This window comes from Perna viridis, chromosome 8, assembly GCF_037379345.1.
Source record: "Perna viridis isolate PV_CMFRI_1.1 ecotype Kerala chromosome 8, ASM3737934v1, whole genome shotgun sequence".
Classification (NCBI taxonomy): Eukaryota; Metazoa; Mollusca; class Bivalvia; order Mytilida; family Mytilidae; genus Perna; species Perna viridis.
In genome coordinates this window covers 29425792-29439488 of record NC_142452.1, presented here as the reverse complement: position 1 = coordinate 29439488, position 13697 = coordinate 29425792, and the positions used below count along the sequence as shown (strand labels likewise).

The window sequence follows — 13697 nt, the reverse complement described above, 5'->3', positions numbered from 1 at the left end:
CTGTCTGGGGATTTGACCATCACCCTTTTTACAGAAAATGTGTAGTTTGACAAAAAATCAGCAAATAATACAGTAATCCTATTGAATTTCTGGATCGAACTCATCCTTTTTTTATATACTAACATCACACGGTTATACTGTAAATTAGCAAAAAAAATCGCGACGTTTTCATTACTGTGATAAAATGGACTGAAATACAATAGCAATGATTCGAATTTGAATTATGGAGTTATCAATAATGATAGTTTAAAAAATCTAAATCGCATTTCGGTAAACAAAAAATACCAAATCGTTAAACGCTAGCAACAATTTATTAAAAAAAGAACCCCATGAAACACAAATAACACAGGTGCGGGGTAAGTAAAATAAATGGCGATATAGTGTAGCTTAATGTTAAAATATGTATCGAATATGTCGCCTCGCAAAATACCAATAGCCTACACATTAACAAAAATATAATTATAAAACACTTACATGAGAGTAGTTCTTTTAGAACAGATTACAATTACAAATAAGTGAATATTTTACAAATTACAATTACAAGTGAATATTTTATTGATTACATTGTACAGTTACAAGTGAATATTTTACCAATTATCAAACAATACCGAACTCTGTACTAGAAATCGAGTACACCTTATTTATGTCAACTGGGATGTCCTTTATATTGTATAATTTCGTCATCGGTAACCGTTTCTTCAACCCATTTCCCACAACTATTTCATTTGAATTTTCATTTTCTGTCGGAGCTGTGTATATCACTTCCTCTTGCTCTGGAACATGCGTAACCAGACGACAAAACAGAGCCTTTGCAATATCTTTATCGTCAGCATAGAGCGGGTACATCTTATGCCCTTCATCAGCTGCTCGAATAATACCAAATCCTACAACTTTTCCGTTTGTCACAGCAACGTATCCGTTCGCAGTGTCATGAAGAATCCAATTTGAAAGGTAGACAGGACGTGCAACTGTATTCAAGGCAGTATCATATGCAATGACGTCATCGAAATCGACCTTCTTTATTGGAATGATATCAAAATCACCTGTTGGAGCATTCGTTATGAAGGACTTGTTCACCTTTCCTTGGTGATAATAAACTGTGAATCAGTGGACATTGAAACCAAATTGTTCATAAAATGTAATTCGATTCGTCAAAGAGAAACAACCAATATTTTTGCCTGTTGTAATGTTTAATAAATGTTTAAACATTTTGCTACCAATGCCTTTCCCTCTGTATTCGTTTTTGATGATATTCAGTCCAAATATGGCTATATCAGTACCATGAGTAAGACAAGCTACATGGCCTACAATGAAAGAAAAATGTTACTATTATGTTGAGGATAATTAAAAGAACACTACTAAAAGAACATCTCACTTTTCTATCAAAACTAAATACTTTATATAACGAGAATAGATATGGTGAGTATGCAAAGGGACAGCAACCCTACCAGGATGAAAAATGTCAGTTCAAGGCAACCCATGTGTCTTCGATGAATGATGAGGAAACCCTCACACCACAGAGCAGGTTGTAGCTGGCCAAAAAGCAACATTATACACACGTACAACGAACGAGTTTCCCCATATACTCCAGCAACATAAAAGTAAACTGAAAATGAAAACGAAACAGTACAAAAAGTGGCCAGATATTCCTGACATAGGTCAGGGACAAAAATGCAGCAAGATTAAATTACTGTGGCATGATCACACCCTCCAATTACAATTATGAAAACAATATTACACAATCAACACACCTAAAACTGAGTTCAAAAAAGGTCGACTCCCTTGTTAAAACAGAAATAAAAAAAAACTGAATATACTTTACACAAATGCACAAACAAAGGACTACTAGCAGTTAAGTGATATATCAGCTCAAGCCTCTGTATATCTTGTTTCGTTTTCACCTTTAGTTTATTTTATGTTACTTAAGTATATAAGTCAACTCTTTCGCTGTACATGGGTCGCCTTGGAATGACATTTTCATCCCAGTGGCTTTTTTTGTCTATTTGATATATACACCATACATATTCTCGTTATATTGTTACAAATACGAGCAAATCGAACCCATTGTGATATAAAACACCATATAATTGTGACAAGGGAAAGTCACCATCTAAGATGGACAGTTAAAAATTTGGAATGCAAAATCATCCCTTTTATCGTATATTGTTGCTTAAGTTTACAATTATTGATTTGAATACCAAGATCAAGAAACGGACATCGTATATTATCAATATTTGCTTTATTCAAAGACAGTTCTACAAAATATATATATTTAGTGCATGTATAAATATTGAAGTCGTCGTCTTTAAGAGTCAAAATATCGCCTAACAATACAGAAAGAGGTCCACAATAAGTGGTACACAATTGGTACCTATGAGAATTCCAATAATCTGGCGATAAACGGTATCGCCAAAGCGAACGAAAATGTTGTCTAACAGAAATTCTAGTGCTGTCAGCATATCAAAACAAGACCAATTAATATATAATATGCATTGTAAGTATTCCGTTACTTCAGGATGTTTCGGTCTATGAAGAAATAACCTCAATCACGTGGTCCATACTCGAAAATCTGTGTAGCTGGATATTTTCAAGTGTGCACCACCAGCATTGAGGTCATTTAAAAAAAAAGACCGAAAAAATACGACAGTAATTCCTTAAAATGTAATTTTAGAATCAAAATTCAACGAGTCAATCACTAAAAAACGTTCGTGACGTCAAAGTCCCATTACAAAATTTTGACTATGAGATATTGGACAAATTCTTTTACCTAATCTTTTTAAAAAGCATGTTACTTTGAAATCAAATTGTTAAAAATATCTAAAAGAATTCGAACAGACATATTCACATCCCGATTTATCAAAGGACCAATTGATAAGATATGCAATTTTTTGTTTTGGATAGAAAAATAAAGCCTTTGAACGTCGTTCGATGTACTTCAGGAACCAATCCCACTTGAATCTCAGCTGATCGCATAAATGTACTTTGCTTTAAAATCTTAAAGTAATTCGGAAACAAGTAGTATCTTTAAAAAAAGATACAATGTAGCCGATGCAGTAAAATTTGTTCTTTTTACTTATTATTTTCAATACAATTTTTTCGAACGCCACTAAGTTATCAGTATTCGGCCAATCGAGAAATATAATTGCGATCAGGTGACTTACGTTTCCATGGAAGAGCGTCTTTAAGGTCAAAGGGTGAAAAGCGAAACTATACCGACTGCGTCGGAAAAAGATACGACGCAACAAAGTCCTAACAGAAATTTATTAAAAGAAATATTGGAGAGTTCCAGACTACCATTTGCACATTTTTGCGCACCAGTAAACAATGAAGGCTCAAATCCGCGGACCCCTCACCCGAATCCGGCACTGATGGTTATGTTAGCTCAAATCCCCCGATCCCTCACCCGAATCCAGCACTGATTATTTTGTTAGTTCGAATGCCTCGACCCTTCACCCGGATCCAGCACTAATTATTATGTTACTTTACCTATGATTTCTCCATCGTCCTTAACGACAACAATAAGCCCACTTGGATCTGTATCAAACACACACTCAAGATAAGATTTGTCCACATTCCATTTATTGGGTGCTAGTAAATCATATAATTGATCAATGTCAGATCTTTTCATCTGTCGTATTTCGTAATTGATTTCCATTTTTTTTATCTGATAAGAAAAAATATCATTTGCGCTTATTTTTGTATTCGAATTTGTTAAAAGAATAAAGTTAGTGAGTATATCACAATCAAACCTGAGTATTTATCGTAGTCAAACGTGAGTAATTGAGCGACCGATCGAGTTTATCATTGTCAAACCTAGGTTATTGAATGATATAATTTATCGTAGTAGATGTATAACCACAGATCGCAACTTAATTGGTCCATTCTTAGGAATCGGGTGTACAGTAACATAGTCAACCCTATAATAGTCATGATCGCATTCTATGTAAAGTTATTTGTAAGCGTGAAGTAATTAACTAATGAGTCAGTATATTACGTAAAACCCTCAGCTGTCTCTAGCTGTGATAGTCCGTAACCAGTCCCAAATATTGAAATTAATTTCTATTTCGAGAGCAGCAATACTTCTCCATGCCATAATTATAGTCACCCGTTGCAGCTACCAAATCGACGATACTATTTTCGTCTTATTGGCCCGCAGTAGAGTAAGATTGTCGTAAAAGGCAACTAAATTGTGCTTAGAACCCTGGCCCACAGAGCTACTGGGTTGCGTGCCCCAGGTGTTGGAATGGGGTACCCCTGGTATGCTACATGCTGGGGTCGTCAGGCCATAATACTGAAACCTGACCGCGAACCATAGTAGTTCATGCGACGTGTTGGGAAAACTGCCACTTTCCTAGAACGTTAAAGAATTAACCCTGCTGTGGTATTCTATCGGAGTAGGAACTTTTACGCTCCGCCACAGGAGGCTAAATTGCCGATCCTGCCCATCTCTCCTTATCTTCAATGGTAATCAAAATTTGTCGACCCTATTATCTTTGTGTCCCATGCCATTTTTTAATTCGTCATTAATTCATGTTCATTTTATTATCAATTACATGTTCAGCGCCCGGATATAAGTGAAATGTTGCTGCTTGGGCGTTAAACACCAACAATCAATCTGAAGTTGACGATATTGTTTCACTAATACCAGTCTAAGAACCATAACTCGTGAGTGTAAACTGATTATATATGTTAGGTAAATCATACATTTAAATATGACCATCATTACATGTACTTAAAATATACCCACATGAACATTGAGAACGTTAAACGGTAAAACACAGAGATATACGAGATAGACATATATATATGTACGAGTGTTTTAAGAAAAACATATACACACGAGTGTTAAAAAATAAAATTTCTATATTACCCGATTCAAGAGAACTGATGTATGTTTATATACGACCGTTTTAACCACCAATACTGTAATCTGAATGGCACAAATGCACGAGTTTTTGACGCATATAATTAATTTTTCTTGTGTTTAAATTATGTGCATGTATTGCATTATTTTTTGAATTTTTGATTGTGTTAAAATTGTGTGCATGTATTTGCATGATTTTTTTTGTATTTTTTTTTCTGGGGATAGACTTGAAAGGTCGCGATATTCTTTGACAACGCAAGCTACATTTGTAACACATTGATACATGCATACACACTATCTGATATTTACATCTTTTAGCTAAAATTATTGACACCATAAGTAGGTAGCCCAAAGTGCTCATATGTTTTTTTTAAAAAGAGACAAAAGAATTCATACAAAAATGTTGAAAAGTTCATAAAACTACTTTTGTGTGCATTAACTATAAACACTTACGTAGTTCGCGTACACTTTCGGTCTCAGACAGGCTGTTTACTGATAATATAAATTGCCTGTTTACTTAAACTAATCCCCTGGACACACAGATATTGACCAAACTAATGGGAATAAACATTCTATATTGAAATGATTTATAAGATATTAGTCCACCAAAGATAAAGATTGTAACTGACTCAGGTTAAAAGGTCATTACACAGTCTCCCATGTACATGTAATACAGCAATTTAGATGTCATAATATCAAAATAATGATACAACATGTAATAATAAAGTCATCGACCACGGAGTATCAGTTACTTATTGTTTTCACGATGTTTATTATTATTATCATTATCATTATTATTATTCCGTCATCTTTCGTCTTTCCAGCAGCCCCGTTCCGGTCCTGGTGTTAAAAGAATAGGTCTGCAGCAGCGCTAAGCTTGTCGTAAAAGGCGACTAAATAGTGCTCAGAACCCTAGCCACAGAGCAACTGGAATATGTGCCCAGGTGGTGGAATGGGGTAATCCTGGCGTGTTACATGCTGGGTTGTCAGGCTATAATACGGAAAACCTGACCGCAAACCATAGTGGTGCACCGTGTTGGGAAAGATGCCACGTTCCTCGCCCGTTAAAGAATCCTACTGTAACAAACTTCAGTTAATTGTCGTTTACATTTTTTCCATACAGGACTATTTACACTATCCTAGCTTTAAATACCACTAACACCGGTAAATCGAATCAAGTAGACCTTTTGTGAAATCACGAGATTGTACACGTATAGAAATTTAACAGGTGAGTTTTATATCAGTCGGCACATGGTCATTGAGTGAAGCATTGAGTTTGGTAAAGTAGCAGTGGGGAATTATAATTGTCAATTCAGGACATGGATATCCCTAGGCTAATGTTTACAATACTCAGGTAAGTTAATAATTAATTTTATATGGTAAATTATAGTCTATTTTGCTGTCGAGATGATATTTCTTGCTCGCGGTCCAGAATGTACGAGAAATTGCCATATTATGCAAAGGTATAGATGTTGTAAGTAATTTTTGGGTTCAATGTCTATTTACAGGGGTTTTTAGACCCGGTTTTGGTATGCGTCTTGCACATAGCTAGAAGCGTCGACCTGTCGGTGATAAAATGGTTATCAACCTGATGTTCCCGAGATGGTGTAATAACGCCTAGAGTCGGTGAAGTAATGTCGGTGATTTAAAAAAACCGTTGGAAAGCTAGGAATTTATTATTTTTGGAGCACAAAGTCCGTTATATTAATTTGTAAAGTAACCGAGAAGTCCGTGCTAGATATGTTCGTTTAACCAGTCATGGCTTACTGAATACAGCATTATAGTGAAATATATATCATCTGGTGCTCTCTTCGTCAATATAGAAATCTACAAAAAATGTGTGAAATTAGTCTATATTTCGTCCAGTTATAATTATAACAAAAGTCCAAGGGAAACAACCCATTTCATTCGTTAATTTTACAGTACATGCAACGTTCGACCTTACCGGGAGGTGTGCAGAAAAATGGTGGTGTGTTGAGACTGTGAATCATTTAGTTTATGTATTTATTTCATTCCATTATATTTAGTTCTGTCTTGTGCGTGTATATTTAGTTACATTTATGTTTATTCATTTCATGATGTCATTTATCTTGAATTTACTTTAGTTTGTTTTGTTTATTAAATTTATGTTTTACATTTTTTTTGTTTTATATGACATTGGCCACTTGACAATCCAAAGAACTTACTTCTTTACACCTACTGTGGTATTCTCTTGGAGTAGGAACCATAGGGCTCCGCCACAGGAGGCTAAATTGCCCGACCCTACCCACCTCTCCCTATTTCCAGTGGCAATCAAAATTTGTCGACCCCATTATCCTTGTGTCCCATCCCTTTTTTCATTTCATCATCATTTCATGTTCATTTTATCATCCATTTCATGTTCATCGTCTGAATATAGCTGAAATATTGCTGCTCGGACGTTAAACCCCAACAAACAAACAAACAAACGTCTTTCTAGCTATCAATGAATTGTTCAACAATTTATTGTGTGTTATATTCCATGCACGGAGATGACCATGTGAATTGGAATAACTCGTGTCTAATCCAAGTTTATGTATTTGCAAATAAAATAAGTTTAAACTAATTAAACTTAACGCATTGAATTTGGCTGGACAAATCCCCAAAAACCTGACAGTTTTAAAGTGCCTGATAATTGAGAAAACCTGCCTTTAATGTAAATTTGGTTAAAGATGTTCACTTAATTTTTGGTCAGACTCCTTTTTGCCACAGGAGGCTAAATTGCCCGACCTTACCCATCCCCCCTTTTTCCAGTGGCAATCAAAATTTGTCGATCCTATTATCCTTATGACCCATCCTTTTTTTCATTTCATGTTCATTTTATCATCCATTTCATGTTCATTGTCTGAATATAGCTGAAATATTGCTGCTCGGACGTTAAACCCCAACAAACAAACAAACAAATCTGGTGATATTCATTTCCTCGTACATGTATAAATATTTTTTGTCCAGTGACCCTCACTTTTCTTTTGATGATTTCAATAAACACACTCTAAAATAATGTTTGTAAAAAATGAAATGTTACCATTATGCAAGCTTCTTTGGAAAGCTTACTTGTACGAGTTCTGTATAAAAGGGAAATCAAGAAAATTAGGATTAGAACATTCGGTAAACACACACACACACACACATAACAAAAACACAAAATAACAAAAATAACACACACACACACATAACAAAAACACAAAATAACAAAAATAAAACACACACACATACAATACAAAAATAAATGAGCAACCCGGACTCACTAAAAACTTTTTTTTTAATTTAAAAGATTAAGACTATATTACCTGTAGCACTGAAGACATTCATTATAAAGATTGATTTATTCTCTGTAATGGTTTGGTAACTAAAAAAATGATATGCACTGCAACTAAAATATATTAATTTTACAGCATGTTCATTACCACAGGTATGTTTACACTATACTAAGTTCAAATATATGCGCAGTAACTGAAAACAAGTACAGACTTCAATGGTTAGAATGTTACCGAAAAATGAAAGCTCCAAACAGCTGCCTTCAAAATGAGGAAACTTAAGCTAAAAATGTCAAGTGTTTTTGAAAATATTGTCGTACCGGATGTAAGTGGTTTCCGTTATTGCATTCATTACACACCAAATCTTTTGTTTTTGTCGGTATCTTTTATCTTGTCATACATGTATTGAGAATAGAAATGTATCCCTAAGTGGAAGGTGAGGTGGGTAACTACCTCATCCGCCTCAAAGGCATGAAGGTGAGGGTGGATAACTACCTTTTCCGCCTCAAACGCATTTAAGGCTGAGAGTCGAAACAGTTTAGTTTTATTAAATTAAATTAAATATTCTGTTTTTCCCAATGGATCCCTTACATAGATATTTTTTCCCAATATCACAACGTTCAATAATTCTTCGGTCATTTAAGGGGCATTTGGGTATGTTTATACTCTCAAGACAAATATGAACTTTATAACACCTTTTGTATGCTGAGATGAGCCTGCACCCAATACATTATTAATAAATGTCGGTTTTTCTTTTAAAGAACGTGATATAACAAACAAAATGTCTTCGGATTAAGTCTCTTTGTATATCACTTAAAGCTTGTACATCGATATCTCATGACCAAATTTGTATATGTCCAAATTAACACACGCATGCAAATATGTCCATGTGGACGCATTTATTCACGTGTGTAAATTAACTTCGCATAAATGCAAATCTATTTTGGTAATTATTTTTCTAGATCTACAGGTGTGGACATATACTGGTATACTGCCTGAGGGGCAAGTATGAACGCAGACTGGTATTGCCCGAAGAACAAATTTGAACATACATACGTTTTGTCTTGAATGTGTATTGTCTAGAAAACTCCTCCATTTATTGATATCAATAATTGAATTATGCACATGTTGATAAATATCCATTAATATATGTTACTATATATCTACTGACATCAATAAATGAATGCATATAATGCATCAGAACAGAATATAAGAAATGTAACTAACCTTTAGATATGAATATCTATAACTAGAATAACACTCTGTCAATACAAAATGTGGGACTGGAAATTCAATATGTCTCCTCAAAGGAAAATTGACAAGTGCAACTCACAAAGGAGTTCACAAATAACCAATCAGAATGGAGAGGATGAAGGTCCCAGGATGCACAGTGTATCTAAATGAAAATCAAAGTACTGAAAGTCCTAAAAGTGATAGTCAAAGTCTGGTATGCATCTATCAACAAATATACCCATTTATAATACATATTCATATAAAAATATCAAATCATATCAAATCCGTATATACTATATGTACATATCACAATGCTTTTTTCTTGGAGGTGTACTTGCATTGATGTGTTGAACTTGATATGTCATGTTAAGGATTGACCATTTCACTTTAAATACGCTATCTTGGCAAAATTCTGGACTCTCAGTTTTTTTTTTTTTTGTTTTTTTTTTTTTAGATTAACAGAAACCAACAGTGTGGCATCTGTCAGTTACAGGTCTCAGTATCGTATTAATTTTCCCATAGACTTCTATAGTGAAGTGCATATTTTTAGGATTTTTAAAAAAATATGTAAATTGATTCAATAAAACTTTCACTTATGTAGCATTTCTAAGGACATGTGAAAAAATAATTTCCCGCAAAGAAAATAGGGTGAGTCCACGAAGATCGGACAGAAAAGTAGTCTCGAACTATAAATAGCCATTTTCCCTACTTTCACTTTCGTTTTGTACTCACCAAACCAACCTTTTCAGTGGAACATTTTTATGATATTATGTTAGATTTTCTTTTTAAAAAGTTCTTCATCTTACAGTGTGATGTTTGCTCTATTTTATAAGTCATTGTTCATATCTTTTGACAAAATATTAGTTTGTAGAGAGGCAAAAAGAAAATGCACTATATTTTTATAGCATCCATGTTTTGACGTACACCTGCTCAGGGATATGCAATACGATACTGGTACCTACATGGATGGCCCTAACTTGAAAACGGTAGGGGCCATAAACTCAACATTTAATAAGAGCACTCCTTTAGTAGTTAGTAAAATCATATCAAAATTTCATAACAATTGATCAACCATAACTTAAGGTATCGCACGAAAATCACGTGAATATGGATGACAACGATGACGCCGCTGACGTCGATGTCAGCACCATACCTTTCCCGATTTTCACGCAACAGAGTTATCGTTCGTAAATAGAGTTGTCTTTCTTGGGAGTAGGTATAATCGACTTCCGGAATAAACGAGCGTTCGTGAGCTGCATCAATATGGGAAAAAACTACTGTGCTATAAAGGATTGCCACAACACCAAAGGTGTCATAGGACGGTTTGGCATCCCTGTCCGATTGCATCACCTCCCGACAGACAAGTATCTTCGAGCGGCGTGGTTAAGGGCAATAAGCAGAAAGGACTTTACACCATCAAGTTACACACAAATTTGTTCAGATCACTTTCCTGGTGGATTAGGCAGATGCTGGAAATACACCATTCCAACTCTTTACCTCCCCCAGAGAAAAGAAGGCTGTAATGAAAACTACCCCAAGGAAAACTCAAAACAGTGGCAAGGGTCCATGGTACATGGATGACTTCAGCCCATCAGTACCTCTTTCACAGAATTGTTCAGAGCCAATGGAATTTGAAGGTTCCATTCACTCGTAAGCTTACATGTTAATCATATAAATTTAGAGGACACACAATTATTAAGTTTTAAATTATGCAAGATAAAATTGATACAATAAATGCAAGACTTGTACAAAAATTATTTATCAGAATACTGTACCTACATGTACATGTATGTAACTAGTTTGTTTTCATACATGAATATTATTTTTATAAAATAAATTTAGTATAGCTTTTAATTAACGAATAATTCAATATTCCAAAAATTTATGTAAAAGATGCATTATTTTAATTCATTTTGATGCATGTATGTTTTTGAATTTTGGTTTTAAAATTTATAACCGCAGGCATTCTTTACTGTGTCACAATATTTTACTTTTTTTATTTTGAACTGGGGATTACAATGAAAGGGTGAGAATTGGTGGCATACATTATTAGTACATGTACATTTGTAAACACTGGTTTAAAATGTTGACTGATATGTTTTCAATTAACACGATTAAGTACAATACATACATCACATGTACATATGTATACTCTCTAATATTGTGGTCATTCCTTAAATGTTAAACTTGTCATTCCCAATGCCAAGCTGTCATATCATTAATCTTGAACAATTAGCTAAATTAATGTATTGATAAATTTTGTCTTCCATAGATATTCAAAAGTGGCTTGTGAACCGTGTAGTAGCAGAAATGATGAACCATTGATAACATCATCATCATCATCATTGTCGTCGTTTAATCATACCTTGTAAGTTAAAATATTTGTAAACTAAAGTACTTTGTTAACTACAATATGTTTGGAATATATGTGGATAATCTGCCTATGTCACATGTCCTGTTGGCATTGTTGTTTATAACAGATCACATACATTGTACATGTAGATTACATGTACAGTATATCATAATTATCATTTAAATATTAAAGACTATCTATATTTATTGGCCAGCAAACAGGATTCAACATATTATTTTTGAATCAACCTTTGCTTGGCAATTTTTTATGTTTGGTCTTATATGGTCTGATGGTCTTAAAACAGGATTTCCTACTAAGTTAAATGTTGTTACTTTATCTTCACTGCACCTCTTTCAAGACTATATCATACAAAAAAAAATTTCGCTATAGAAAAACATGTCGTCCTAGATGGCTAGCCTCCATACTGTGTTAATTCCAGTCCCTATCTTCTAAACATCTGATATTCTATATACATTTCCTATAGGCCATTCATATTAAAGTTTGATAGTCAAAGATATTTGTCCTGATTATGGCCAAACTATCACCAACTGGAAATTAAACAATCAACAATCAATCATATATACATGTATGAAGTGAATTATAAATTGTGTATCAAAATTAATTTTATTTATAAACATAATTTATGTTTATAATTTTCAGGTCCTTTGACCCTAACAAAAGAGACCACAGTATACAAACAGACGACATTGCAATGGTCGATAGGAGTGGAGAAATTCGGATGCCAGAAATTACAATTGAGGATATAATGTCCTCTGATGAGGACATTTTGTTCTATACCGGTCTTCCCGATTATAATACTTTTAATGCTTTTTATCAAATATTAATAGAACATGGAGCTGACAAGTTGCTTTTTACTTATGATGATGTTGATGAAAATGTATCTAGAAGAAATATTACCAGAAAACTTAGACTTGTGGATGAATTTTTACTAGTGATGATGCGTCTACGATTAGGGCTTCTTGTGAAAGACTTGTCCTACCGGTTTCACATTACAACAGCCTCAGTGTCAAGAATCTTCAATTCATGGATACCGTTTATGAAAGAATGTTTGCAATCTTTGATCTTTCTTCCAGAATTGAATGTCTTACAAAAAAATATTCCGAAATGCTTTGAAAAATTTTCTGATACTCGAGTTGTACTTGACTGTACAGAGATTTTTATTCAAACCCCATCATCTTTGGAAAATAAAAGTTCAACATACTCCAACTACAAATCACATAATACGTTTAAGGGTTTGGTTGGTGTTAACATGTCAGGAGCTGTTGTGTTTTTGTCTGACCTATATGGAGGATCGGCATCTGATGTTGAAATTACAAGAAACAGTGGTCTTTTTAATAAATTAAATGAAAAAGATGCAGTTATGGTGGATAAGGGATTTGCAAATATAAAATCTGACTTGTCAAAACAAGGTGTTAAATTATATTGTCCTCCCTTTAAAACAACGGCTCAGTTTTCAAAAGAAGAGGTAGAATATACTAGAAGGATAGCCTGCGCCAGAATACACGTACAACGTAAAATGGAGAAAATAAAGAACTTAAGACTTTTACAGGGAATTATGCCCATCTCATTAAGTCCACTCGCAAACGATATTTTTCATATATGTGCAGCTCTAACCAATTTACTTCCTCCTCTTGAGTAATGTATGAGAAATGTTCTTTTAACTTGTATATATGTTTGAAATAATTCTACCAATATAAGTATTCTCATTTTTTTAGCTCACCTGGCCAAACAACAATCAAGCAAAGCAGTTCAAAAAAATCACAAGAAATATTAAAGTTACATAAAATGGTAATTTCTGTAGCATAACTTTTGTACCTTAAGTATAGCTTCATGAAAAATACACAAGTGATGGTATCAATTACTTAAAAAATTTTGCAAGGCAGGGGGTATCCAGTAGTACTAGTACTGCTCCGTTATTAAAAAGAGAACAAACTTGAAGATAACATAGACG

General features: G+C 34.0%; 2 protein-coding genes and 1 long non-coding RNA gene across 3 annotated transcripts; 2 read left to right on the top strand and 1 right to left on the bottom strand.

The window, feature by feature from the left end:
• Window positions 1–292: 292 nt before the first annotated feature.
• Window positions 293–9520, bottom strand: LOC148610143 (uncharacterized). Its single transcript, XM_088542247.1, is given in 5 exon segments — window positions 293–1304; window positions 3487–3664; window positions 6632–6691; window positions 8173–8231; window positions 9367–9520. Coding segments are annotated over 4 exon segments (963 nt in total). The 5' UTR covers window positions 8191–8231; window positions 9367–9520; the 3' UTR covers window positions 293–597.
• LOC148610144 (uncharacterized) lies at window positions 5972–7000 on the top strand. The gene is made up of 2 exons (XR_015914747.1): window positions 5972–6218; window positions 6373–7000. It is a non-coding gene; the product is annotated as an uncharacterized LOC148610144 (long non-coding RNA).
• A 1226-nt stretch (window positions 9521–10746) lies between the features above and the next one.
• Window positions 10747–13448, top strand: LOC148610142 (uncharacterized). Its single transcript, XM_088542246.1, has 3 exons — window positions 10747–11022; window positions 11645–11740; window positions 12386–13448. The coding sequence occupies exons 1-3, from the start codon at window positions 10895–10897 to the stop codon at window positions 13383–13385; spliced, it is 1224 nt and encodes a 407-aa protein (XP_088398372.1). The 5' UTR covers window positions 10747–10894; the 3' UTR covers window positions 13386–13448.
• The last annotated feature ends 249 nt before the right edge of the window (window positions 13449–13697 follow it).

Coding starts and splice junctions, on each gene's coding strand:
- LOC148610142 (XM_088542246.1), top strand. CDS start 10,895: ATGAAAACTACCCCAAGGAAAACTCAAAACAGTGGCAAGGGTCCATGG. Junction 11,023..11,644: donor TTTGAAGGTTCCATTCACTC/GTAAGCTTACAT, acceptor TGTCTTCCATAG/ATATTCAAAAGTGGCTTGTG. Junction 11,741..12,385: donor TCGTCGTTTAATCATACCTT/GTAAGTTAAAAT, acceptor TATAATTTTCAG/GTCCTTTGACCCTAACAAAA.